We start from the raw sequence: 27,624 nt of genomic DNA on the forward strand, positions 1-27,624 counted from the left end.
CACAGGTATACACGTGTTCCCCATCCTGAACCCTCATTCCCTCCCTGTACCATCCCTCTGGGTCGTCCCAGTGTACCAGCCCCAAGCATCCAGTATCGTGCATCAAACCTGGACTGGCGAATTGTTTCAAATATGATATTATACATGTTTCAATGCCATTCTCCCAAATCATCCCACCCTCTTCCTCTCCCACAGAGTCCAAAAGACTTCTATACATCTGTGTCTCTTTTGCTGTCTTGTATACAGGGTTATTGTTACCATCTTTCTAAATTCCATATATATGCGTTAGTATACTGTATTGGTGTTTTTCCTTCTGGCTTACTTCACTCTGTATTTCATCCACCTCATTAGAACTGACTCAAATGCATTCTTTTTAATGGCTGAGTAATACTCCATTGTATATATGTACGACAGCTTTCTTATCCATTCATCTGCTGATGGACATCTAGTTTGCTTCCATGTCCTGGCTGTTATAAACAGTGCTGCGATGAACACTGGGGTACACGTGTCTCTTTCAATTCTGGGTTCCTCAGTGTGTATGCCCAGCAGTGGGACTGCTGGGTCATAAGGCAGTTCTATTTCCAGTTTTTTAAGGAATCGCCACACTGTTCTCCATAGTGGCTGTACTGGTTTGCATTCCCACCAACAGTGTAAGAGGGTTCCCTTTTCTCTACACCCTCTCCAGCATTTATTGCTTGTAGACTTTTGGATCGCAGCCATTCTGACTGGTGTGAAACGGTACCTCATAGTGGTTCAGAGTCTTTTTCAATGAGTCAACTCTTCGCATGAGGTGGCCAAAGTATTGGAGTTTCAGCTTTAGCATCATTCCTTCCAAAAAACACCCAGGACCGATCTCTCCTTTAGAATGGACTGGTTGGATCTCCTTGCAGTCCAAGGGACTCTCCAGAGTCTTCTCCAACACCACAGTTCAAAAGCATCGATTCTTTGGCACTCAGCTTTCTTCACAGTCCAACTCTCACATCCATACATGACCACTGGAAAAACCATAGCCTTGACTAGACGGACCTTTGTTGGCAGAGTAATGTCTCTGCTTTTGAATATGCTATCTAGGTTGGTCCTAACTTTCCTTCCAAGGAGTAAGTGTCTTTTAATTTCATGGCTGCAGTCACCATCTGCAGTGATTTTTGGAGCCCCCAAAAATAAAGTCTGTCACTGTTTCCCCATCTATTTCCCATGTAGTGATGGGACCAGATACCATGATCTTAGTTTTCTGAATGCTGAGCTTTAAGCCAACTTTTTCACTCTCCTCTTTCATCAAGAGACTTTTTAGTTCCTCTTCACTTTCTGCCATAAGGGTGGTGCATATCCAAAAGTGTGAAAAAATAAATTTCTACTGTTTAAGCCACAAAAAAAAAAAAAAAAAAGAGAGAGAGAAAGAAGGCTTGCTTTCTCAAAGGGTGGGTGGGGTGGTATGGGAAGCATCCAATTCAACATTCAGCCTCCAAAAGCAAGAATCACTAACACCTCAGAACTCCTTCTTCTAGTCTAGGGTTAAAGCTAGTCCTGAAAAACAAGCACCAAAATCACTTAAAGAACAACTCTGCAGTTTTGGTCCAATTTTTCAACAAATCTTCCCAAATATTTGAATCCTTTTCTCGAAAAAGATGAGAAACAGGGTAGCCAAACTTTTCCACAGCAACCATAGAGTAATGCCAATAATATCCTCAAGGAAAGAAAGCATGATCCTGAAATCTTACATCTAGTCAAAATCTGTCATTTGAAATATAATGGCAAATACACTAGTACGCTCTAATATACACATATACACATGCACATAGTATTTTGCATGTGTGAGAATTCAGGGAATGAAATAAGGCTCCTAGGAGCAATCCCTTGAGAAATTACTAATGAACAAATTTCAGCCAATTAATAGACCAAAGGAAGTAAAATAATGAGCAGCAAATAGTGACCTGATCTAACAACAGGAATAAGAAATTTTAAAAACTGGGATTATGTCACATTATAGTACAGACTGTAAGTTTTATAACCCTGACAATACAGAAACAATAATACTTAAAAGCTATAAGGGGGAGCAGAAGATTTCCTTTTCTTTTACATCCAAGTGTCAGTGTATTATTTGATGCTGAAAATTCAAGTAATAAAGTATGTATGAGCTAACGGTACAAAAACTCAGCTAACAGTGGTATGATGCTTAGGTACGAGGGGATGAGGCAGAAATATACTAATTTTCCTAATGATCCTAAAAGATCCTGTGTAAAGCAATGGTCTTGAAACTAATATACATGCGACCCTGGAGATAATATAAAATATCACGTCAGTTCTTTCCAGCTTCCCTTTTCAGGACTGCCCTTCACAAGAAATGCATATTTCCCAAACATCCCAAGTATTTCTATGGTGCTTTGCCTAGTGGGGATTGAAACATCAGAAGTGCAAAACAAAGAGAAATTTACAAATAGAGATGTTTTTCCTTCCTCATAAATAATTTTGTTAAAAGCACAGAGTGATTTTTTTAAGAGTATTTTGCTATTGGTGGAGTATAATAAACTCAGTTATGTATAGATTGGGGCTGCTGGAATTACATCTTCACTAAAACAAACTCAGTAATTCCATCTCTGAATACTGTTGAGAAATGCTTCAACCCCAAGGGAGAATCCCATTAAAGCAAAGCAGAAAGTATAGGAAATGTGTAATGATTCTTTATTTCGTAGACATTATAAACTTATGGCAAGTCTTAATGCCTGATCTGAGAATTATTCATAGGCATGATGCTTGTCAAGGTGAGGTGTATCAACACATTTAGTTGAATTAAAAAGGGAAGCCATTTTTTTCTGATTAAGAAAATATACTTGCAAGATGTGGTGAAATCCAAAATATACCCATTTTTCCCAATCCTGTATATGGGATAGAACAAAGTACCTAAAAAGAAGTGAGTAACTAGCATAATCAAAAGTATCTCATATGTCTTGAACAGTCTTTTAGGTACACTCATTACAGAGAGTGGGAAGCAAATACATAACTTGAAGAAACAGGTAAGAGAGTCTTGCATATATCAGGAAGCTTCCAATTCTTTGCTTTTGACAAAAATGGAGATTCTAATTGAATTACTAGCTTCCAGATCATTAAAAAAGATTAACAAGTGGGAGAGCAGATTAATTTCTTATACAGAAGAACCTGAAATAACTGAAACAGATATCCCAGCCTCCTGGGGATATAATTCTCCACTCCTTAGTGTGGGCTGCACCTTTAACTTCCTATATACAGAACAGAAAGTAGAAAATGAGGAATTTTACAGTGGAGAAATCCTAAAAACAAGTCTCAGCCAGGTGATGAATGTTACCATCAAGAGTGATAAGTCATGCTGATAGTATGTACCCTTGATATGACATGATGAAAATGTACTTTACCTTAATTTCTCCCAACACTCATAACTCCAGTATAATAAGCAGAAAAAAGCATCAAACAAATCCCAGTTGGGGGACATTCTATAAAACACCCTTCAAAATTGCCAAGGTCATCAAAACCAAGGAAAAGTTGAAGAAACTGTTGCAGTTGTCTAAGAAGAAACATCTATTAAATGTAATGTGCTATCTATAATATGTAGGATCTTAGAGCAGAAAAAATGACATTAGGTAAAAATTAAGGAAACATGAAAGAATATGGACTTTGATCAATCATAATGTACTAATACAAGTTCACTAATTGTAATACATGAGCCATACTAATGTTAGATGTTAGTAACAAAGAAAACTGGCAGGTGTGGGAAACATGGGTAGTATCTGTACTTCATAATTTTTCTGATAGTCTAAAATCATTATAAGTTTTTTAAAGTTATTTTAAAAGAAACACACTGATGATAAAACTAAAATAAGAATACCCAGTCAACCTTCTGGGATAGTTATAATAAGAAACATGGAAAATAACAAGTGCTAGCAAAGATCTGGAGAAATTTGAATTCTCACACACTGCTGGTGGGAATGCACTAAAAATTTAGTGCAGGCATGTTGGAAAACATGGCAGTTCCTTGAAAAGCTAAACACTGAGTTATGACCCCACAATTCCATTTCCAGGAATAACTCCAAAGAAATGAAAACATATGTGCACATAAAAACTTGCACATAATGTTCACAGTAGCATTATTTATAATAGCCAATGAGTGGAAACAACTGAAATGTCCTATCAACTGATGAATGGATAAAAAAAAAAGTGTAAAGACTAAGACTTTTCAGCAAAAAGTAGTAAGTGTCCTAGAATACAGAAGCAACCAATTCAAAGACGGAAGTCATGAAATCTAAAGCAGCAGGGTGGAACTCAGATAATGCAAGAGGAAGAAGAACTAAGAGTAGAATAATTCTTCCAAAGTGAACAGAGATGAGCAACATATGGATTATTAGTCCATAAATACAACTCTTCAAAATGATGCATGCATGCTACATAAAGCTCTAGCATAAAACAAAGCAATCATATATAAAAAGGATTCTTTTGTACTTGTTAAAAGATTATATCCAATGTTAAGAGCCACCTAGAAACCAGATTATTCCTTATGTAATTCCTTACCTGACATTTTGAGTAGGATTCCACCTTTCAGAGGGCAGTTCTCCACTCTGTGGGTCATCTACAGGTGGATGAAGAATTGAAATGCATACATCTCCATTCTACAAGACACAAATAACACATTCAGTAAATACTCAAAAGTATGATATAAAAAAACAATTCTGCTGAAATTTCTTTTATTCCTAGAAAACATGTTTTCTTACCGCTGGGGAGTAAACTCCTTTTTCTTCATGTTTAGATCCAATGATAAAGAAGAATTAAGCATTTTTATATTACAAATATTCATTTTGACCAATCTCCAAAATACTTTTCTTACTTTTGCCTAAAATCTGCCTGGAGACAGCATATGTGACAAACCTACAGCAAACACCATTCTCACTGGTGAAGAACTAAAAGCATTTCTTCTAAGATCAGGAACAAGACAAGAATGTTCACTCTTGCCACTATTATTCAACACAGTTTTGGAAGCCCGAGCCATAGCAATTAGAAAGAAAAATAAATAAAAGGAATCCAAACTGGAAAAGAAGTAAAATTGTCACTGTTTGCAAATGACATGATACTATACATAGAAAATCCTAAAGATGCCACCAGAAAACTACTAGAGCTAATCAATGAATTTGGTAAAGTTGCAGGATATAAAATTAATGCACAGAAATCTCTTGCATTCCTATAATACTAACAATGAAAGATCAGAAAGAGAAATTAAGAAAACAATTCCATTTACCATCGCAACAAAAAAGAATAAAATAACTAGAAATAAACCTACCTAAGGAGGCAAAAGACCTGTACTCAGAAAACAAGAAGACAATGATGAAAGAAATCAAAGATAACACAAACAGATGGAAAGATATACCATGTTCGTGGATAGGAAGAATCAATACTGTGAAAATGATTATACTACCCTAAAACAATTTACAAATTCAATGTAATCCCTATCAAATATACCAATGGCATTTTTCACAGAATTAGAACAAAAACTTTATAATTTGTATGGAAACAAAATAGATCCCAAATAGTCAAAGCAATTTTGAGAAAAAGCGAAGTTGGAGGAATCAGGCTCCCTGATTTCAGACTATACTACAAGGTTACAGTAATCAAGACGGTATGGAACTAGCACAAAAATAGACCTATAGATCAATGAACAGGAGAGAAAGCCCAGAGATAAACCCATGTACCTATGGTCAGGGTCACGTAATCTGTGACAAAGGGGCTAAGAATATACAACAGAGAAAAGACAGTCTTTTTGGTAAATGCTCCTGGAAAAACCGGATAGCTACATGTAAAAGAATGTAATTAGAACACTAACACCATTCACAAAAATAAACTCAAAACGGATTATAGACCTAAATGTAAGATGGTACACTATAAAACTCTTAAAGGAAAACATAGGAAGAACACTCTTGGATACAAATCACAGGAAGATTTTTTTGTATCCACTCCCTAGAATAATGAAACAAAAACTAAACAAATCTAATTAAACTTAAAAGCTTTCACAGAGCAAAGGAAACCATAAACAAGATGAAAAGACAACCTTGAGAATGGTAAAAAATATTTGCAAACAAAGCAACTGACAAGGGATTACTCCAGAATATACAAACAGCTCATGTAGCTCAATATCAAAAGAAAAACAAACCCTAAACAACCCAATCAAAAAATGGGCAGAAGACCTAAATAGACATTTCTCTCAAAAAGACATACAAATGGCCAAGAGGCACATGAAAAGATGCTCAACATCACTAATTATTAGAGAAATTCAGATCAAAACTGCAATGAGGTATCACTTCACACCAGTCAGAACAACCATCATCAAAAAATCTACAAATAATAAATGCTAAAAAGGGTGTGGAGAAAAAGGGAACACTTTTGCACTATTGGTGGGAATGTAAATTGATACAGCCGCTATAGAGAACAGTATGGAGGTTCCTTAAAAAAACTGAAAATAGAACTACCATACGACCCAGCAACCCCACTACTGGGCAAATACCCTGAGAACACCATAATTCAAAAAGACACAGGCAACCCCATGTTCACTGCAGCACACTATTTACAATAGTCACAACATGCAAGCAAACTAGATGTCCATCAACAGATAAATGGATTTAAAAAGATGTGGTATATATATATATACGTGGCTCAGTGGTAAAGAATCCACTTGTCAATGTAGGAAACACAGGTTTGATCCCTGGGTTGGGAAAGGGAAATGGCAACCCACTCCAGTATTCTTGCCTGAAAAACCCCATGGACAGAGGAGTCTGGTGGGTCCAAGAGGTCGCAAGAGTTAGACACAACTTAGTGACTAAACACCACCACCACATATATATATTTTATATATATATATATATACACACACACACACACACACACACCTACACACACACACAATAGAATATTATTTGGTCATAAAAAAAGAATGAAATTGGGTCATTTGTAGAGATGTGGATGGATTTAGAGACTGTCACAAAGAATGAAGTCAGAGAAAAATACCATATATTAATGCATATATGTGGAATGTAGAAAAATTGTACATATTTGCAGGGCAGGAACAGAGACAGATGAAGAAAATGGATGTGTGAACATGGGTGGGGGAAGGGAGGAATGAATTGAGAGATTGGAACTGACATAGATACCCTACCATGTGTAAAATAGATCACTAGTGGGAACCTGCTGTAATAGTGCAGGAAGCTTAGCTGGGTGCTCTATGGTGACCTGGATGGGTGGGATGGGGGTAGAGGGTGTGGAAAAAGGAAGGGAGGTCCAAGAGGGAGAGAATATATGTTTATATATAGCTGATTCACTTCATTGTGCAGCAGAAATTAACACAATGTTGTGAAGCAAATATACCCCAATTTTTTTAAAAAGAAAATCTGCCTATAACCTGTCTACAGAGAAGCTATAATCATCACCTTTAATATCAATGACTGGCTTCAATAAGTATGGTTTATATAAATTGATACATGCCTCCTAACAATTATATATAACTCCCTTGGTATATGGATAGAAGAACTCACCACTATGTATAATATTCTGGTTCATAAATTTAAATTATAGGATCTAATTCACAAGTGCTAAGTTAAAACACACATGGACTCTCTCATATGCAATAGAGACTGTTAACAGAAAACACTGAGAAAGATGTAGTAGCCTATTGGTTTAAAATAAAAGATTCAAATGTTTAAAAAGAGAGGTATAATCATATAAAGTAGAATAAATCTTATATATAAACCAAATTTACATACATGCACACACACACCAAGATAACAGAACATTTTAAAAAGGAGAATAAAATTTCAATAACATCAATGTCAAGTACTATATTCCAAAACTTTGTATTAATGTTAGTAACATGAAAAAGTTAAAAAAAAAAAAAAACACTATAGAAACGAGGAGAGAGAAACTAGACATATTTGGAGAGGACACCTAGGAGGTGCTTTGGAAGAAAAATGAAAGGCTTAAAGGTTGAAGAAGCTTTCAATAATGATTTCAACTTTAATAACCTAAAGGAAATTTAGACATGAGATTGCCTGAAAAAATAAACCAACATCAGAAATATGTTTGGGTAGTTCTATTTATTTTGTACTATTACACCAATTACCACAAAATTAGCTGAAAACAACACAAATTTATTATTTTACAGTCTTGTAGGTCTAAGCTTGACACTGCTCTCCACAGGGTTAAAGTCAACTGTGTGGGTAGCAACACATTCCTTACTGGGGACTCCAGGAAAGAATCCCTTTCCTTGCCCTTTCTGGCTTCTAAAGGCCACCCACATTCTTTTGTTCTTGGCCCTCTTCCTCTAATCCTCAAAAGGAAGCAATGCTGCATTTTTGGAGCCTTTCTTCTAAAGTCACATGTCCTTCTCACTGATTTTCTTTCTACCCTACCTCTTCCACTTTAAGGCTGCTGCTGCTGCTAAGTCACTTCAGTCGTGTCCGACTCTGCGATCCCAGAGATGGCAGCCCACCAGGCTCCCCCCCGTCCCTGGGATTCTCTAGGCAAGAACATTGGAGTGGGTTGCCATTTCCTTCTCCAATGCATGAAAGTGAAAAGTGAAAGTGAAGTCTCTCAGTCGTATCCGACTCCTAGCGACCCCATGGACTGCAGCCTACCAGGCTCCTCCGTCCATGAGATTTGCCAGGCAAGAGTACTGGAGTGGGGTGCCATTGTCTTCTCCGCCACTTTAAGGCAGTGTTCCCCAACTTTTTTGACACCTGGAACTGGTTTGGCGGAAGACAATTTTCCATGACCAGGGGTGGGGAAACTTCCCTGGTGGTTCCAACGGTAAGGCATCTGCCTACAATGCGGGAGACCCGGGTTCAATCCCTGGGTGGGGAAGATCACTCCAGTATTCTTGCCGCCACCCTCCCCCCCAAAAAAAGGGGTTCAAAGAAATATTTAGACTTCCCTGGTGGGTCAGATGGTAAAGTGTCTCCCTACAATGTAAGAGACCTGGGTTCAATCCCTGGGTTGGAAAGATCTCCTGGAGAACGAAATGGCAACCCACTCCAGTATTCTTGCCTGGAAAATCCCATGGACAGAGGATCCTGGCAGGCTAAAGTGGGTTGCAAAGAGTCGGACATGACTGAATGACTTCAATTTCAAAGGGGTGGGGGTGACGGGTGATTTTGGAATGACTCAAGCACAGTAGGCTCTGCACTCCTATGAGAATCTAATGCTCGAGCAATAATGTGAGCAATGGGGAGCAGCTGTAAATACAGATGAAGCTTGGCTTGCTTGCCCATCACGTGGGGGCTTGCTCACCCACCTCCTGCTCTGTGGCCTGGTTCCTAAAAGGCCCAGGGATTGGGGACCCCTTCTTTAATGGAACTTGTGATTACACTGGGACCACCTAGATTATCCAGAATAATCTCAGTTCAAGGTCACCTGATAAGCAAGCCTAAGTCTTCTTAACATGTGAAGGTGTATATCACAGATTCCAGGGATTACAATGCAGACATCTCTGTGGGAGCATTGTTCTACCTACCACAGGAGTGAAGAACACAGTTTGAATGAAAAATAGAACAGAGGAGTATGTTACTTTGTTCACAGTTTAGTGTGTGTGTTAAGTAAAATTTCTGAGTAGTGAAATGATATAAACAGTCATGTACGTAGAAATGACATATCAAAAGATGAGCATCTCTGGAGGAGGACATGGTAACCCACTCCATTATTCTTGCCTGAAAAATCTCATGGACAAAGGAGCCTGGAGGGCTACAGTCCATGGGGTCGCAAGAGTCGGACACAACTCAGTGACTAAACAATAGCACCAATTTTACAACAACCCTAAAAGAGCAACAGCAGGATGGACAGTTCCAGTAAAAGTCTCATCATCAGTGAATTCAATGAAGACGTCAGCAGTTGTGTTTGTCTTTTGAGCCCAGATCACTGGAAGAGAGCAATCAGTTTCACCTGCTGGATTTAACTTGGAATAAAAATATGGTTAAGAATAAACAAAATGCCCTTGTTTCCATTAAAAAAAAAAAAAAAAGATGGGTATCTCAACTGATTCAGGCAAAGCACTTGACAAGACCCAACACTCACTCACAATAAACACACTCAGAAAACCATACTTCCCAGCTATCTTAAAACTGTAAAAGGGAGTTATATTAAGATGATAAATTTAAGAAAACAAAAAACCAACCCACAGCTAACATCCTCAATGGTGAAAACTTTCCTAAGATCAGAAATAAGACAAAGGGCACCCACTTTTACCACTGCTATTTACAATGTACTGGAAGTAGTAGCCAGAGCAAGTAAGAAAAATTCTGCAAGTGTACAAATTGAAAAGGAAGAAGTAAATCCATTTCTATTGTAAAAGTCAAAGAAAATTCCAAAGAACTCACAAGAAAATTACTAGAGATAATCAATTCAACAAAGTTGTAGGATACAAGATCAACACTCAAATCAGTTCATTTTGGGATTTTTGAAATTTCAGTGGAGGCATCTCTGGAGGAGGGCATGGGAACCCACTCCAGTACTCTTGCCTGAAAAATCCCATGGACAAAGGTTAGGACTCTGCACTTTCACTGCCTAGGACCTGGGTTCAATCCCTGGTAAGGGAACTAAGATCTCACAAGCCTTGTAGCATGGCAAAAATAAATAAAACAAAAATTTTTTAATCAGTTTCATTTTTACACACTGGTGATGAACAATCTAAAAAACAAGTTAAGCAAAAAATTCCATTTACAATGGCCTCTAAAAGAATAAAATATCTTAGCAATAAATCTAACCAGGGAGGTGAAAGTCCTGTACAAAGAAAATTACAAAACACTGCTCAAAGAAATTAAAGACGACCTTAAAAAAAAAAGAAAAACAGTCTATATTCATGGGTAGGAAGACTTAATGTTGGCACTATTCCCCGGTATGATCTACAGATTCAATCCAATCCCAATCAAAACCCTAGCTTCCCTTTTTGTAGAAACTGACAAACTGCCCATAAAATTTATAAGGAAATTTAAGGGACTCACAAAAGCCAAAACAATCTTGGAAAATAATAATAAAGTTGAAGGATTCATACTTCCTGATTTCAAAACTTACTATAGAGCTACAGAGAATAAGACAGTTTAGGACTGGCATGACAGATATATAGATCAAGGCAACAGAAATGAGAGTCTACACAGATTCATACAACATGACCAATTGATTTCTGATAAGATGGTAAGCTCATCCAATGGGGAAAGAACAGTCTCTTTAGCAAATGATGCTGGGACTGGATTTCCAAAAGAATGAAGTTGAACTCCTACCTCATACCATATACAAAATTAACTCAAAATGGAACAAAGATCCAAGAGCCTAAATCATAGTCTTTTTATAAAAGTGTGTCTGTTTCTGTCTATGTGTGTGTTTAAAATCTTCATGACCTTGGATTTAGCAATGGACTTTTAGGTATGACACCAAAAGCATACATAAACAAGATAAACTAGATCTCTCCATCAAAATTAAGCACTTTTGTGCAAAGGACATTATCAAAGAAAATGGAAAAAAAACAATCGATACATATGAGAGGAAATATTTGCAGGTTATGAGGAGGTGACAAGGGTTTGATCCCCGGGCCGGGAAAATTCCACATTCTGTGAAGCAACTAAGCCCATAAGCCACAACTACTGAGCCAGTGCACTAGAGCCTGCAAGCCACAACTACTGAAGCTGGAGAAGCCACCCCAGTGAGGAGCCTGCGCATCACAACAAAAAGTAGCCACTGCCTGTTGCAACTAGAGAAAGCCTAGGTGCCAACAACAAAGACCCACCACAGCCAAAAATAAATAAATCTTAAAAAAAAAAAAAGGAGGGGGGAGGGAGAAGTTCTAAGCTTTGAGAAAGGCAGTTCTGAGAAGTAAAATGAATAATAAATACTAAGAGCAGTGAGATTTTGAGTTGCCATAGCTGTGAAGTTCATACTGAAGAGTTTGTGTACAAAAACTTCATTTGAATACATGATTTGTGAAGCAAATGGGCTTCACTGGTTATCTACTTCTGAACACACACAACACATGTAACCAGGCAAACTGTTACTGAGATCACTCAACATATTATATAAAGTAAAAAGGAGTCAACTGTGCAGCATGGTCATTGCTGACAAGTTCATATTAAATTTCTTTTGTTCTCCAAGTTTCCCCTTGGTATTTATAAATTTCACAAATGTGGCAATGATAAAAGAAATGTTGCAATTGATAACACAGCAGTTTATTTATAAATTTGGGGGCTAAAGTAATATCTGTGAATGTATTTAACAAAACTGTACCAAAGCTCTAGTTTTTAAAAACCTGATAAACTATGTTCTACTAAAAATAGTCCTTACGATATTTTTAATGCTCACAAAGTTAATACACAAAAAACTCATCAATTCATATATTTTAGCATTTGAGTAGGCTTTTGCTTTAGTATTGTTTTGTTGCTGTTGATATTGTTGTCACTATTCCCCCATTTCAACCCCAGTTCTATTAAAAATAATTCTGTAGTAAACAATTTGGTGACTAGAACAATTTGACAATGAGGTCTGTTGTGTTTCTAGGTGACAACACAGATGGATGAGTAGAGAGCAATCTCCAAGAATATCCCATCCCTTTGGCTAAGAACCATGAGCTCTAATGTCTAAAATCACAAATACATACTTGGGCCCCCAAGTTCAATTCTGATACCTTTTCAGAATGTAGCAAAGTAAATTAACAAATGTGAGCAAAGTCTCTTGTGACTCATTTGATTACATCAAATTTAATGCTTAACTATCCTAACACTTGTTTACAAACAACTTATACAGCATGGTAAACAACTGCATATTCATAAGATATGCATACATTATTTTACTGCTAAAATTTTTATGAATATGAAAAATATTTCTAAAAATGATCCAATGCTAAATCTTAAGAGACAGAACTAGACTGCCTACCTGCTGCTGCTGCTGCTGCTAAGTCGCTTCAGTTGTGTCCGACTCTATGAGACCCCATAGACGGAAGCCCACCAGGCTCCCCCGTCCCTGGGATTCTCCAGGCAAGAACACTGGAGTGGGTTGCCATTTCCTTCTCCAATGCATGAAAGTGAAAAGTGAAAGTGAAGTCGCTCAGTCAGGTCCGACTCTTAGCGACTCCATGGACTGCAGCTTACCAAGCTCTTCCATCCATGGGCTTTTCTAGCCAAGAGTACTGGAGTGGGGTGCTATTGCCTTCTCCAGATTGCCTACCTAAGTGGTGAAAAAGCAATGGAAAGGGGACTATATCTACCTACACTTTCTTCTGAAAAAGCTTTGGTTCCTTTATCATGCTTTTTTTTCTTTTTTGACAAAAGTTTGAGAATTAGATAAATGAGATGGAAACAGGCAAGTGTGTGGCTCTAACATGAATGCATTCTCAGTGGCAAGACAAGGTATATATTTGTTACATAAACAGTATGACACATGCAATGTTGTTTTCATTTCTCTTTTATTATCTAAAGCCTATATATACCACCTAGTTTTGAAGGCACGAATTTCTGATTATTAAATGGAGACAGATACAAAAATATTTCGGTATTAACTGAACTCAGTTTTAACTTATGAAACAGTGAGTGAAATGTTTCTATAGTCTCTCTCCTGCAACAGGATAACTTTGTCATACAGAACGGTATAACACATTCAATGTTGTTTGTATTATGGTTATGTCGAATACTAAAGATACTAAAGAAAACAATATTCTGAGAGCTTATTTCTGGAAATGCTACAATCTATCACCTTTTGAGCACTCTTTGTCCTGTTTTAAGAAAAGAAAAATGAAGATAATGACTTACAGAAAAAAGCAGATTGTGAAAAACAATAATGCTGCTCCAAGGTGTTCTTTATATAGATTGAGATCCAAAATTCAGCACTATAGAATAAGTAAAGGCCTTATAGCTCTACTTCTGGAGCACAGGAGCTTGCCAATATACACGTGACCAAACCCCCACCCCCCAAAACTATATTACTAAAGTTGCAAATTTTAAAAAACAAATTTAATGCTTGGGCCTCAGCTACAACTTCAGAGCCCTACTGTAATGAAACAGACTACAGAATGGTAAAGGAGTAAACTCAAAGGATTTATCAGTGGGCCTTGACATATACCCCAAGAAACATAAGGAATCATTTCAGGATCCTTAAAACTTAGCACAAAGCTAAGTACATTTCATCAAAAAAGCTAGAAATTGTTTTCCCAGGCATGTGCACTTGTCCAACAGAAGACCCTAACCTTGAATTTATTTCAGAAGAGACTCAACTGGTATGCAGCAACTCCTTAAAGGAGACCAGTACAAATGATTCCCACTCCCTTCACCCAAAAGCTGAATCTCTGATCAAAGTGACAAATTGTGAAGCTAGAGTCTGTGAAGCTAGGGAACAGGTACACAAATAAATTTGTATAACTTAACTAAATTTTAAAAAATGTAAATGTTAACACATAGGAATTATAATCTTAGCAATGAGCAGCAAAGCTGGTTAAAGTCTCAATCTTAAATTAACCGTAATATGGAACAGTGTGTGCTCAGTCATGTCCAGCTCTTTGCAACCCCATGGACAGTAGACCGGCAGGTTCCTCTGTCCATGGAATTCTCCAGGCAGGAATACTGGAGTGGATTGCCATTTCCTACTGCAGGGGAACTTCCCAACCCAGAGATCGAACTTGTGGCTCCTGAGTCCCCTGTCCTGGCAGGAGGATTCTTTACCACTGAGACACCTGGAAAGCCCTAACCATAATATACACTGGTATAATAAAAGCCTCGAATAGTTCTTTGTCACCACAGTATACTGAGCTATGGAGGTATTTTAAAGGACAGTATCAAAAAGTCAAATCTTCAAAGAAATTCATGATAGACATCTCTTACCTCATAAATGTTGGGGTGCCACATTTTGGTCAAGAATCTGAAGGTAGGTGGTGAATATGGGTAGTCAATAGGAAATTTAATATGCGCCTAAAAAGAAAAAAAATGAAATGCTAATAAGTAAGACTACAGGTTACTTATCTGCCTAACAATTCACCCTAATATACTCCAATGAAACTGAACATCTTTCTACACCATAAATTCTGGAGATTAAAATAGTTCATATATATTTTGTTAGCCCCAATGCTAGGGTTATTAGCATGTTTTTACAACTATCTCTTTAAATATTTATAAAAATTTATGTTAAATTGCCAATGCTCAACAGTTATATAATTTTTAATTGAATAAACATGAATAAGTTTAATATGTGTCACATTAATGGCTGCATTTTATATTAGTAACAATTAATATGACCTATGGTATAATATAGAACAAAGATAATTTGTTTTACTTAACACCATTTACCTACCACCAAGGAGTAACAAATGCTATCATTTTGATACGGCTCTTCCAGGAGTTTTTCATGCTCAAGTATGCGTATCTTTTTACAAAGCTTATTTTCAATTATTGTATTTATACTGTTTCTTTCCATCTGTATTATATCAAACATTTTCCTTTGTATGTATGATTGTTAGTATTTGCAAGATGTTTCCATCATATGGATATATAGACGAACCATTTTAAAAAACCTATTTCCTTATTTTGGAACATATTGGTTTTGCACTCTTTTGCTATTGTAAATACAGTTACAGTGAATGTCCTCAGTAGAATCCCACATTTCAAATATGAATAAATTCAAACAAAGTCTCATCTAACTGTACCAGTAAAAGGGAATGAGGACGGGAATGAAAGGACAAGCTGAGAGTACAGCTGAGGACAGCAGTGAAAATGGCAGTAAGGATCCTCAAAACTTCTGTCTTCAATAAAAGCAATGAGAAAAATAGCAAAAATTTTAAGAATCAACTTCTTCAAAATCTACAAAATCATGTGAGGCTTGTAGCAATTCAGGGAGGATCTATTCAAGGAAAATAGCTGAACTGGTTTTTATAGTAAACTTTGTGGTATTTTAACTTGCTCTAGTTAAAAGATCTCCAGAAGATTGTCCCAACCCAGGGATCAAACCCAAGTCTCCTACATTGCAGGTGGATTCTTTACCATCTGAGCCACCAGGGACTCAGCAGGTCAAACAGATTCAACAACTATTTTAATAGGAAAGGGTGGGATATGAAATGCCTGTATGGCTTTGAAAATCTCTGACCAATTTCTAACTAGAAGATCAGACCAATGTATAGGGCCATGAATATGCCTCAGCTATGCATATGCTCAGAAAAGTCACGAGAGGTCATTAGATGGCCTTCAACTAGCATCTCTGGTGAACCTGAGATCTGCACGAGCAGGAAGTGAGGGCTAGACTGAATTTGCAACTACCTAGCTGAGTGTTAAAGGCATGCCCCCAAATGCACACAGAGCTCCTCTAAAATGCCAAGGAGGTTTGTTGATTCCAGGAATATAATTGCATTTCACTTAATAAGGGAAACTTCTGCCCAATCACTGGGTGACCACTAAGCTAACCAAGTGAAGACTTTACTGGCCACACACAACCAAAAACACAGACGTTTCAGAATTAGGTCAGAAAAGTCATTACATAAGGAAGCAACTACAACAAACAACAACAACCAAAATCTTGTTGCCACAATATATTATTTTAAGCATCCAGTTTTCAACAAAATATTACAAAACATGAAAAGAAAGTATGGCACATACAAAGGGTAAAAACAGCAACCAACAGAAACTGGAAGGTCAAAATATTTAATTTATTAGAAAAAAGACTTTAAATCAGCTGTATTAAATATATTTCAAAGACTAAAAGAAACCGTGGCTAAAGAAATAAGGAAATGTATATGGAAAATCTTTCAGCATATCAGCATGAAGAAACTGTAAAAAACAAGCAAAAAAAAAAAGCTTTGGAGGAAAAGAACCAAATATAAACCACAAAGCTGCAAAATACAATAACTGAAATTTTAAAAATCTGCTAGATAGGCTGAACAGCAGATTTGATGAAACAGAAAAAAGAATCAGTGAAACTGAAGCAAGCTCTGTTTAGATTAACCAGTCTGAGTTAAGAGAAATAAAAAGCAACTAACAGAGACCTATGGGACACCAGGTTATCAATATATACATATTAAGAATCTCAGAAGAGGAAACAAAAGAGGCAAAAAGAGCATTTAATGAAATAATGGCCAAAAATTTGCCAAATTTGATTAAAACAATGACTCTAACAATCAAAAGCTCAACAAACTCCCAAGAGAAAAACTCAGAGAGATACACATCTATCTATCTATCTATCTATATATCATAATCAAACTGTTCAAAACTAAAGAATGAATCTTAAAAGCAGCAAGAAAGAAACGATCCATCAAACAGAATCCTTTGACAAACAGACGCTGTCTCACCAGAAACTAGGAAGCCAGAAGGCAGTGGAATAACATTCAAAGTACAAAGAACAAAATCTGTCAATTGAGAATTCTATATCCAGCAAAACTATTCCTCAAAACTCAAACAGGCAAATTAAAACATTCCTAGGTAAACAAAAACTGAGAACTAGCAGATGATGACTAGCAGACGTCACCTGCAAGAAATACTAAAGGGAATCCTTTAGGCTGAAAGGAAAGGACACTGACTACCATGTGAAACAAGATGAAGAAAGGGCACAAATAAATATATAGTACAGGATAGATACAGAAGATACAATAAATGTTCCTTTTGTTTATAACTTTTTCCTCCCAATTTAAAAAAGAGCTTTCCTGGTGGCTCAGTGGTAAAGAATCTGCCTGCCAATGCAGGAGACATGAGTTTGATCCCTGATCTGAGAAGATCCCACACAGCATGAAGAAATTAAGTCTATATGCCATAACTATTGAGCCTGTGCTCTAGAGCCTGGGAGCTACAACTACTTAGCCCACTGGCCACAACTATTGAAGGCAACATGCCCTAGAGCCTGTGCTCCACAACAAGATAAGATACTGCAATGCACATAGCAACTAGAGAGTAGCCCCCACTCCCCACAACTAGAGAAAATCCCAATGTGATTTGGATGTGAAGAGCCATCACAGTCAAAAATAAATAAATTAAATTTAAAAAATACACAGCATAATAATTATAAATCTACTAAAGAACACAAAGAAGTAATTTCTATACCAATAAATAATTGAACTGTATAGTTATATGATGTTGATTATAGAAAATAACTCCAAAAATTCAACACCCCTTCATGACTGAAAATACCCAACAAACTAGAAATACAAGGGAAATTCCTTGCTTTAACAAAGGACATCTAGTAAACAAAACTGCAACTAATATTATACTTAATGGTTAAGGAATTTCAGAAATTATACAGGAATGTCCACTCTGATCACGTGTATTCAACACTGTATTGGAGATGCTAGCCAGGGCAACTGGCAAGCAAATGAAATAAAAGGCATCTTGGTTAGAAAGTAAGAAGCAAAGTTATTTCTATTTGTAAACTACATAATCCTGTATACAAAAAAATCAAAAGAATATAAATATATTAGAATAGCAAATCAGTAAAGTTGCAAGATGAAATTTATAATATCAGCATTATATTTCTATACAGCATCCCTGAACAAAATCAAATTAAGAAAATTCTATTTATAATAGCAACAAAAATAATAAATACTTAGGAATGAATTTAATAACAAGAAGTATAAAACTTGGGACTTCCCTGGCAGTCCAGTGGTTAAGACTTCACCCTCCAATGCAGGGGGTGTGGGTTCAATCCCTGATGGAGGAGGTAAGATCCCATGTGCCTCATGGCCAAAAAACCCAAAATACTTAAAAAATAAACAAAAAACCCAGAATAAAGACTTTAAAAATGGTTCACATAAAAACAAAAAAACTTTAACAAAAATGTGTGCAAAACTCACACTCTAAAAAGTACAAAACATTTTTAAAAGAAATTAAAGACTTAAGTAAATATTAAATATCCATGTTCATGTAGTTTCCCAGATGGCACAGTGATAAAGAATCTGCCTGCCAATGTAGGCGACCCAGGAGACATGAATTTGATGCCTGGGTCGGGAAGTTCCCTTAGAGAAGAAAATAGCAACCCACTCCAGTATTCTTGCCTGGAAAATTCCATGGACAGAGGAGCTTGGCGGGCTACAGTCCATGGGGTCACAAAGGGCTGGAGACGCCTGAGCAAATACACACACACACATGTTCATGGATTGCAAGCTTTAATATTCTTAAGATGGTAATCCTGCCCAAGTTGATCTACACATTCAACATGACTGTATGGAAATCTCTGCTACCTTCTTTTCAGTTCAGTTGCTCAGTTTTGTCTGACTATTTGCAACCCCATGGACTGCAGCACACTAGGCTTCCCGTCCATCACCAACTCCCGGAGCTTGCTCAAACTCATGTCCAATGAGTCAGTGATGCCATCCAACCATCTCATCCTCTGTCATCCCTTCTTCTCTAGTCTTCAATCTTTCCCAGCATCAGAGTCTTTTCCAGTGGATCAGTTAGTCACATCAGGTGGCCAAAGTATTGGAGTTTCAGCTTCAAAATCAGTCCTTCCAATGAATATTCAGGGTTGATTTCCTTTAGGGATTGACTGGTTTCATCTCTTGCAGTCCAAGGGACTCTGAAGAGTCTTCTCCAGCACCACAGTTCAAAAGCATCGAGTCTTCAGCACTCAGCTTTCTCTGTAGTCCAACTCTCACATCCATTCGTGACTACTGGAAAAACCATAGCTTTGACTAGGTGGACCTTTGTCAGCAAAGTAATGTCTCTGCTTTTTATATGCTATCTAGGTTGGTCATAGCCTCTCTCTTCCAAGGAGCAAGCACATCTTTTAATTTCATGGCTGCAGTCACCATCTGCAGTGATGCTGGAGCCCAAGAAAATAAAGTCTGTCACTGTTTCCATTGTTTCCCCATCTATTATCTATTTGCCATGAAGTGATGGGACTGGATGCCATGATCTTAGTTTTCAATGTTGAATTTTAAGTCAACTTTTTCACTACCTCCTTTACAGAAATGGCAAAATTGGTACTTGGGGGATCCAGAATAGCTAACACAATCTTGAAAAAGAAAAACAAAGTGAGACAACTCATACTTCCCAACCCCAATATACTACACACCTACAGTGATCAAGACAGTTTGGTAATAACATAAGGACAATTCAATGGGGAAAAGGCCTTGTCAACAAATTATGCTGAGACAACTAGATATCCACACGCAAAGGAGTGAAGTTAAATCCTTTTACATACACCAGAGGATTCTGCTTTTAACCAGGCCTGCCCTCAGGAGAAACTACTTAGAACCTAACTTGGAAGGATTATTGTCAAAGCATAACTAACCTAGGGGAAGAAAAACACAGAACTCGAACCCTAATATCCCACCTCATGGGCAAAGAAAAATTGAGAAACTCTTGAAAGTTCATAGTCCAGAGGCAAAGCCTCGTTAAAAGGCTGAAACCTAATCACAGAAGTACACAACTCTTTCCCCTCGCCTCACATCCCACCACTATATTACTGAGATACTTACAGAATATTCCTTTACAGAGTATATCACAGCTAAGTTACAAGAAAAAATTACAAGGCATAACAAAAGGATATATCACACAAGAAGAAACAGAGCAAATTATCACAACCAGATATGACAGGGATGTAGGCATTATCAGAATTTAAAACAACTATGATTAATATTCTAAGGATTCCAATGGACAAAGTAGACAGTATGCAAAAACAGATAGGCAACATAAGCAGAGAGATGGAAATCCTAAGAAAGAACCAAAGTCAAATGCTAGAGATAAAAACACTGAAGAATGCCTTAATGGGCTGCTTTCTAACACTGGACATGGTTGAGGGAAAAAACCCTCTGAACTATAGGATATTACGCATGGAATCCCTGAAAACAGAAAAGCAAAGAGAACAAAGAATTGGGGTGGGATGGACCAGAACAGACTATCCAAGGACTGTGGGAAATGCAAAAAGTATGAGATACATGTAATAGGAACACCAGAAGGAATGAAAACCATCATTAGGAAAATGAAAAGACAACCAACCTATAGAATGGAGGTAAATACTTGCAAATCTGATAAAGGACACATACCTAGAAAACATAAAGAATGCTTGTAACTCAGTAATAAAGAGAAAGAACTCAATTTAAAAATGGGCACAGTATCTGAACAGACATTTCTCCAAAGAATATAAACAAACGGCTAATATGCATATGAAGAGATACTCATCATCATCAGCCATCAGGGAAGTGCATTCTTAAAGTAGAATGAGATATCATTTGACTACTGGCTATAGTTAAAGAGAGAGATAATAAAAAAAAAAATGTTGGCCAGGATGTCATGAAATTAGAATGCTTTATACATTGCTGAAGGGGATACTAAATGGTAGTCACTTTGAAAAACAATCTAGCAGTTCCTAGAAAGAATAAACTTGTGCCAGAGCAAATCCGCTACCAGGTATATGACCAAGAGAAATGAACTACATAAGAACTTGTACAGAAATGTACATAGCAGCATAACAGACAAAATGTAGAACAACCCCAAGTGTCCATTACCTGAGGAATGAATGTACAAAAGGCATTATATATCCATACACTAGAATATTATATGACAATTAAAAGGAATGACATACAGAAGTTCCCTGGTGGTCCAGTTGTTAGGACTCAGCTTCCCTGCAGAGGAAAAGAGGAATGAAGTACTGACACATACTACAATGTAGATGAACCACAAAAACATTAGCTATGTGAAGTAAGACAGTCACAAAAGACCACATATTTATGAAACGAGAGATTAGTGGTTGCCTAGGGTAAATTGGGAGGAAATAGACGCATGAACTTTTGGGATGAGGAAAATGTTCTAAAATTGTTTATGGTTATGGTTGCAAAATTTTATGAATATATTAGAAACAGCTGAATTGTGTACTTTAAATGGGTGAACAGTATATGTACATTAAAATCACAAAAAAAGCTGCTTATTTTTAAAAAGGGGGCAGGTTTCCTGGGGGGGGTTTCCTGGTGGTCCACTGGTTTAAGAATCTGCCATTATTTGTAACGCAGGGGACACCAGTTCAATCCCCGGTCCAGGGAGATCCCACATGCTGCAGGGCAAGTAAGCCTGTGCTGTACTGTGCTGTGCTCAGTTGTATCCAACTCTTTGTGACTCCATGGACTGCAGCCCGCCAGGATCCTCTGTCCGTGGGATTCTCCTGGCAAGAATACTGAAGTGGGTTGCCATTTCCTTCTCCAGGCCATCTTCCTGACCCAGGGATTGAACCCATGACTTCTGCACTGGCAGGCAGATTCTTTACCATTAGTGCCACCTGGGAAGCCCCAAATAAGACCATGCGCCACAACTACTAGAGCCCGTGCTCTGCAATGAGAGAAGCCACTGCCACAAGAAGTCTGTGCACCTCAATTAGAGAATAGTCCCTGCTCGCCGCAAGGTGAGAAAGCCCAGCACAGCCAAAAATAAACCTGGAGCCCAAATGCAGTCACATCCTAATAGCAACAAGAATACGCAGTTCCTAAAATACCATTTTCTAATAAAAAGACTCAAGGCTATTTGGAGGAATACTTGATACTGGATCTGGGAGAGTGAAATACAGCATGAGCATGGAGCATCTTACAGTGCCTGAAAGAAAAAGCAAAAACAAACACCATAGAAGCCAACCTGAAAGAGCCCCTACTGGCCAAATGTAAAGCAATTTATAGTACTGGGTGATAAACCAAGGTAAAAAATAAATTTAAATGAGTGCATGTTGGTATAAATTATTGAGTGAAAAAATATTAGGGAAGGGACAAATCTTTCTTACAGCAGCACTCCAGATAATATATATAGGTATATCCCATTAAGGAGGTGGAGTTTAGTTCCCCTCCCCCTGGAGTGTGGGCTGGACTGAATGACTCACTTCCTAGGAATACAGTAGGGCAAGGAAGAAATACTAACTTTACAGTAGAGAAACCTGGCAGAAAACACCTTAATCAAGTGAATAAGATTAACATCACTGGTGTCAAATCATTGAAATCATGACCTCCTGATAAGATGTGATGAGAAATGCAGCCCATCTTGGTGATGCTCTTACCCCAAAACCCATAACCCTTCTAATCATGAGAAAAACATTAAACAAACCCAAATGGAGGGACATCCTACAAAATATCTGACCAGTTCTTTTCAAAACTGTCATGAAAAACAAAGAAAGATGGAGAAATCATCAAATACTGGAGGAAACTATAAAGAAGACATGACAACTAAATGCAATACAGTATTCTGAAGTGTATCCAGGAATAATAAAAGGCAGTTACGGGTGGTAGAGTAGAATTGAGCCTGACTGCCAATGGATATGAGATTTCTTTTGGAGTTGATGAAATAAACTGGAGTTAGATGGTGATGATGGCTGTATGACCTTGTGAATTTTTAAAAATCCAATAAACTGTATACTTTGAAAGCCTACAACATACTGGTACTATGGCTAGGTGTTGTCTTAAGGAATTCCCTGAGTAGATTAGAGCAGAGGAAACAGCAAGAAGGCACCAATGCACAGAATAAGGAGCTGCAGGTGCAGCAGTGAGATGCTGGTGGATTGACTACAGGAGACTGGATGAAGGCAGGCTGAGGCCATGTTTAGGGGTTTCAGGGGAAAGCTGTACACGCATGCTCAGTAACTCAATCATCTCCGACTCTATGCGATCCTATGGGCATAGTCTGCCAGGCTCCTCTGTCCATCGAATTTTCTAGGCAAGAATACTGCAGTTGGTTTCCATACATACGGAGAGAAAAGGCCAGATGTGTATTCTAGAAAAATGACTCTAGGACAGCACTGTAAAAGATGAATTGAATGGGATAAAAAAACAGACATAAGTTAGAAGTGGTTTCTTTTCTTTTTCATTTTATCTGTTTCATCTCCCAGATCTGTATATACTTTAGAAAGCTTTAGTATTTATTACATAGTTATATGGGGTTCCCTGGTGACTCAGACAGTAAAGAAACCACCTGCAATGTGGGAGATCTGGGTTCAATCCCCGGGTTGGAAAGATCTCCTGGAGGAAGGCATGTCAACCCACTCCAGTATTCCTGCCTGGAGAATTCCCAAGGACAAAAGAGCCTGGAAGGGTATAGTCCATGGGGTCACAAGGAGTCAGACACGACTAAGCAACTAAGCACACACAGCACACACTCAGTTATATAATGCATGTTTGAATAAAACAGGATTATAAAAATTTTCATAAAAGACTGGAACTCTGGTGCTTGAAAATGTAGCCTCCTTATCATATTTCTATGAGAAATTAGATTATCCTTTCTAAAAATTATAAAATTTAGTACTGTTAGTCAAAATCTTGAGGTCCCCCAAAATGTTTTCCTAGACTACTACTATATTAAAAGAAATTCTTCCAGAGTAACTAAGTATGGCAGTATGAAAATTTATAAAGAATGTATGAAATTCACCAATGCAACAGCATGAAAGAATAGTAAAGAACATCCGCTCAAGAAGCTAGACCACCTGGGTTTGAATCCTGGCTCTCCCACTTACTAGGTGTTTTTCGAAGTAAGTTATTTGTGTCTCCAATTTCCTCATCAATAAAATAAAGTTTATCAGTTCAGTTCAGTCACTCAGTCGTGTCCGACTTTTTGCAACCCCATGAATCACAGAACGCCAGGCCTCCCTGTCCATCACCAACTCCCAGAGTTCACTCAGACTCACGTCCATCGAGTCAGTGATGCCATCCAGCCATCTCATCCTCTGTCGTCCCCTTCTCCTCCTGCCCCCAATCCCTCCCAGCATCAGAGTCTTTTCCAATGAGTCAACTCTTCGCATGAGGTGGCCAAAGTATTGGAGTTTCAGCTTTAGCATCATTCCTTCCACAGAAATCCCAGGGCTGATCTCCTTCAGAATGGACTGGTTGGATCTCCTTGCAGTCCAAGGGACTCTCAAGAGTCTTCTCCAACACCACAGTTCAACAGCATCAATTCTTTGGTGCTCAGCCTTCTTCACAGTCCAACCCTCACATCCATACACGACCACTGGAAAAACCATAGCCTTGACTAGAGGGACCTTTGTTGGCAACGTAATGTCTCTGCTTTTCAATTTTCAAGGCAAATTGGAAGTGGTCAAACAAGAGATGGCAAGAGTGAACGTCGACATTCTAGGAATCAGCAAACTAAAATGGACTGGAATGGGTGAATTTAACTCAGATGACCATTATATATACTACTGCGGGCAGGAATCCCTCAGAAGAAATGGAGCAGCCATCGTGGTCAACAAGAGTCCGAAATGCAGTACTTGGATGCAATCTCAAAAACAAACGATCTCTGTTCGTTTCCAAGGCAAACCATTCAATACCACAGTAATCCAAGCCTGTGCCCCAACCAGTAACGCTGAAGAAGCTGAAGTTGAACGGTTCTATGAAGACCTACAAGACCTTTTAGAACTAACACACAAAAAAGATGTTCTTTTCATTATAGGGGACTGGAATGCAAAAGTAGGAAGTTAAGAAACACCTGGAGTAACAGGCAAATTTGGCCTTGGAATAAGAAATGAAGCAGGGCAAAGGCTAATATAGAGTTTTACCAAGAAAATGCACTGGTCATAGCAAACACCCTCTTCCAACACAAGAGAAGACTCTACTCATGGACATCACCAGATGGTCAACACCGAAATCAGACTGATTATATTCTTTGCAGCCAAAGATGGAGAAGCTCTATATGGTCAGCAAAAACAAGACCAGGAGCTGACTGTGGCTCAGATCATGAACTCCTTGTTGCCAAATTCAGACTTAAATTGAAGAAATTAGGGAAAACCACTAGACCATTCAGGTATGACCTAAATCAAATCCCTTATGATTATACAGTGGAAGTGAGAAATAGATTTAAGGGACTAGATCTGATAGAGTGCCTGATGAACTATGGACGGAGGTTTGTGACACTGTACAGGAGACAGGGATCAAGACCATCCCCATGGAAAAGAAATGCAAATAAAATAAAATAAAATAAAGATGACAGTACTTATTAAATGGCTTGGTATGAGGAGTGAGTAAATGCTTGTAAAATGCATTAGAACAGTGCTTAACATATAATAGGGCTTCCCTTTGTGGCTCAGCTGGTAAAGAATCCGCCTGCAATGCGGGAGACCTGGGTTCCAACCCTGGGTTGGGAAGATTCCCTGGAGAAGGGAAAGGCTACCCACTCCAGTATTCTGGCCTGGAAAATTCCATGGACTATATAGTCCTTTCCACAGCTATTTGTAAGCTTCCTCAAACAGCCATTCTGCTTTTTTGCATTTCTTTTCCATGAGGATGGTCTTGATCCCTGTCCCCCGTACAATGTCATGAACCTCCGTCCATAGTTCATCAGGCACTCTATCAGATCTAGTCCCTTAAATCTACTTCTCACTTCCACTGTGTAGTCATAAGGGATTTGATTTAGGTCATACCTCAAATAGGAAAAGGAGTAAGTCAAGGCTGTATATTGTCACCCTGCTTATTTAACTTATATGCAGAGTACATCATGAGAAACACTGGGCTGGAAGAAGCACAAGCTGGAATCAAGATTGCCAGGAGAAATATCAATAACCTCCGATATGCAGATGACACCACCCTTATGGCAGAATATGAAGAGGAGCTAAAGAGCCTCTTGATGAAAGTGAAAGAGGAGAGTGAAAAAGTTGGCTTAAAGCTCAACATTCAGAAAACGAAGATCATGGCATCTTGTCCCATCACTACATGGGAAATAGATGGTGAAACTGTGGAAACAGTGTCAGACTTTATTTTTGGGGGCTCCAAAATCACTGCAGATGGTGACTGCAGCCATGAAATTAAAAGACTCTTACTCCTTGGAAGCAAAGTTATGACCAACCTAGATAGCATATTCAAAAGCAGAGACATTACTTTGCCAACAAAGGTCCATCTAGTCAAGGCTATGGTTTTTCCAGTGGTCATGTATGAATGTGAGAGTTGGACTGTGAAGAAAGCTCAGCACCAAAGAATTGATGCTTTTGAACTGTGGTGTTGGAAAAGACTCTTGAGGAGTCCCTCGGACTGCAAGGAGGTCCAACCAGTCCATTCTAAAGGAGATCAGTCCTGGGTGTTCTTTGGAAAGAATGATGCTAAAGCTGAAACTCCAGTACTTTGGCCACCTCATGCAAAGAGTTGACTCACTGGAAAAGACTCTGATGCTGGGAGGGATTGGGGGCAGGAGGAGAAGGGGACGACAGAGGATAAGATGGCTGGATGGTATCACTGACTCAATGGACATGAGTTTGGGTAAACTCCAGGAATTGGTGATGGACAGGGAGGCCTGGCGTTCTGCGGTTGATGGAGTCGCAAAGAGTCGGACACGACTGAGCAACTGAACTGAATTGAACTGATATAGTCCTTGCGGTCATAATGAGTCTGACACGACTAAGTGACTTTCACTTTCACTAACATATAATAAGAGGTATGTAAGGGTTTGTTTGCAAATTAAACTGTGAAGGGTTATGTCATGAAATCTCTTTTTTATAAAAAGTGTCTTTAACAGACTACTCATTTTCACTTTGTTTTATCTCTTTTACTTACCTGCCTTTTGATTCTAACACTACCAGCTTTAGAAAAGTCAACTGGAGAGATGCTTCCCAACCTGAATTTTATGGAACCAGTTTCTTAGAGCTTCACCAATCCTAATTACTTTTTACTTAAATATAATTAACAAATGTCAATTACTTAATATTTTAATTGGGTTTCTCTATTTCCTCTACACA

General features: G+C 38.1%; 1 protein-coding gene across 2 annotated transcripts in view; it reads right to left on the reverse strand.

Moving 5' to 3' along the window:
• UBE2R2 (ubiquitin conjugating enzyme E2 R2) overlaps window positions 1-27,624 on the reverse strand; it is a 97,281-nt gene that overhangs the window by 12,289 nt on the left and 57,368 nt on the right. For both annotated transcript variants that reach the window (XR_011465099.1, XM_005903026.3), the window contains exons 2-3: window positions 14,853-14,939; window positions 4,537-4,634 (exon numbers count right to left, since the gene is read on the reverse strand). Coding sequence is in view for 1 of the 2 variants with exons in the window: in XM_005903026.3 (XP_005903088.3) it covers window positions 4,537-4,634; window positions 14,853-14,939 (185 nt within the window). In the remaining variant the exon portion in view is untranslated. The remainder of the gene's footprint in view (window positions 1-4,536; window positions 4,635-14,852; window positions 14,940-27,624) is intronic.

The sequence above is a fragment of the Bos mutus genome, chromosome 8 (genome assembly GCF_027580195.1).
Source record: "Bos mutus isolate GX-2022 chromosome 8, NWIPB_WYAK_1.1, whole genome shotgun sequence".
Lineage (NCBI taxonomy): Eukaryota > Metazoa > Chordata > Mammalia > Artiodactyla > Bovidae > Bos > Bos mutus.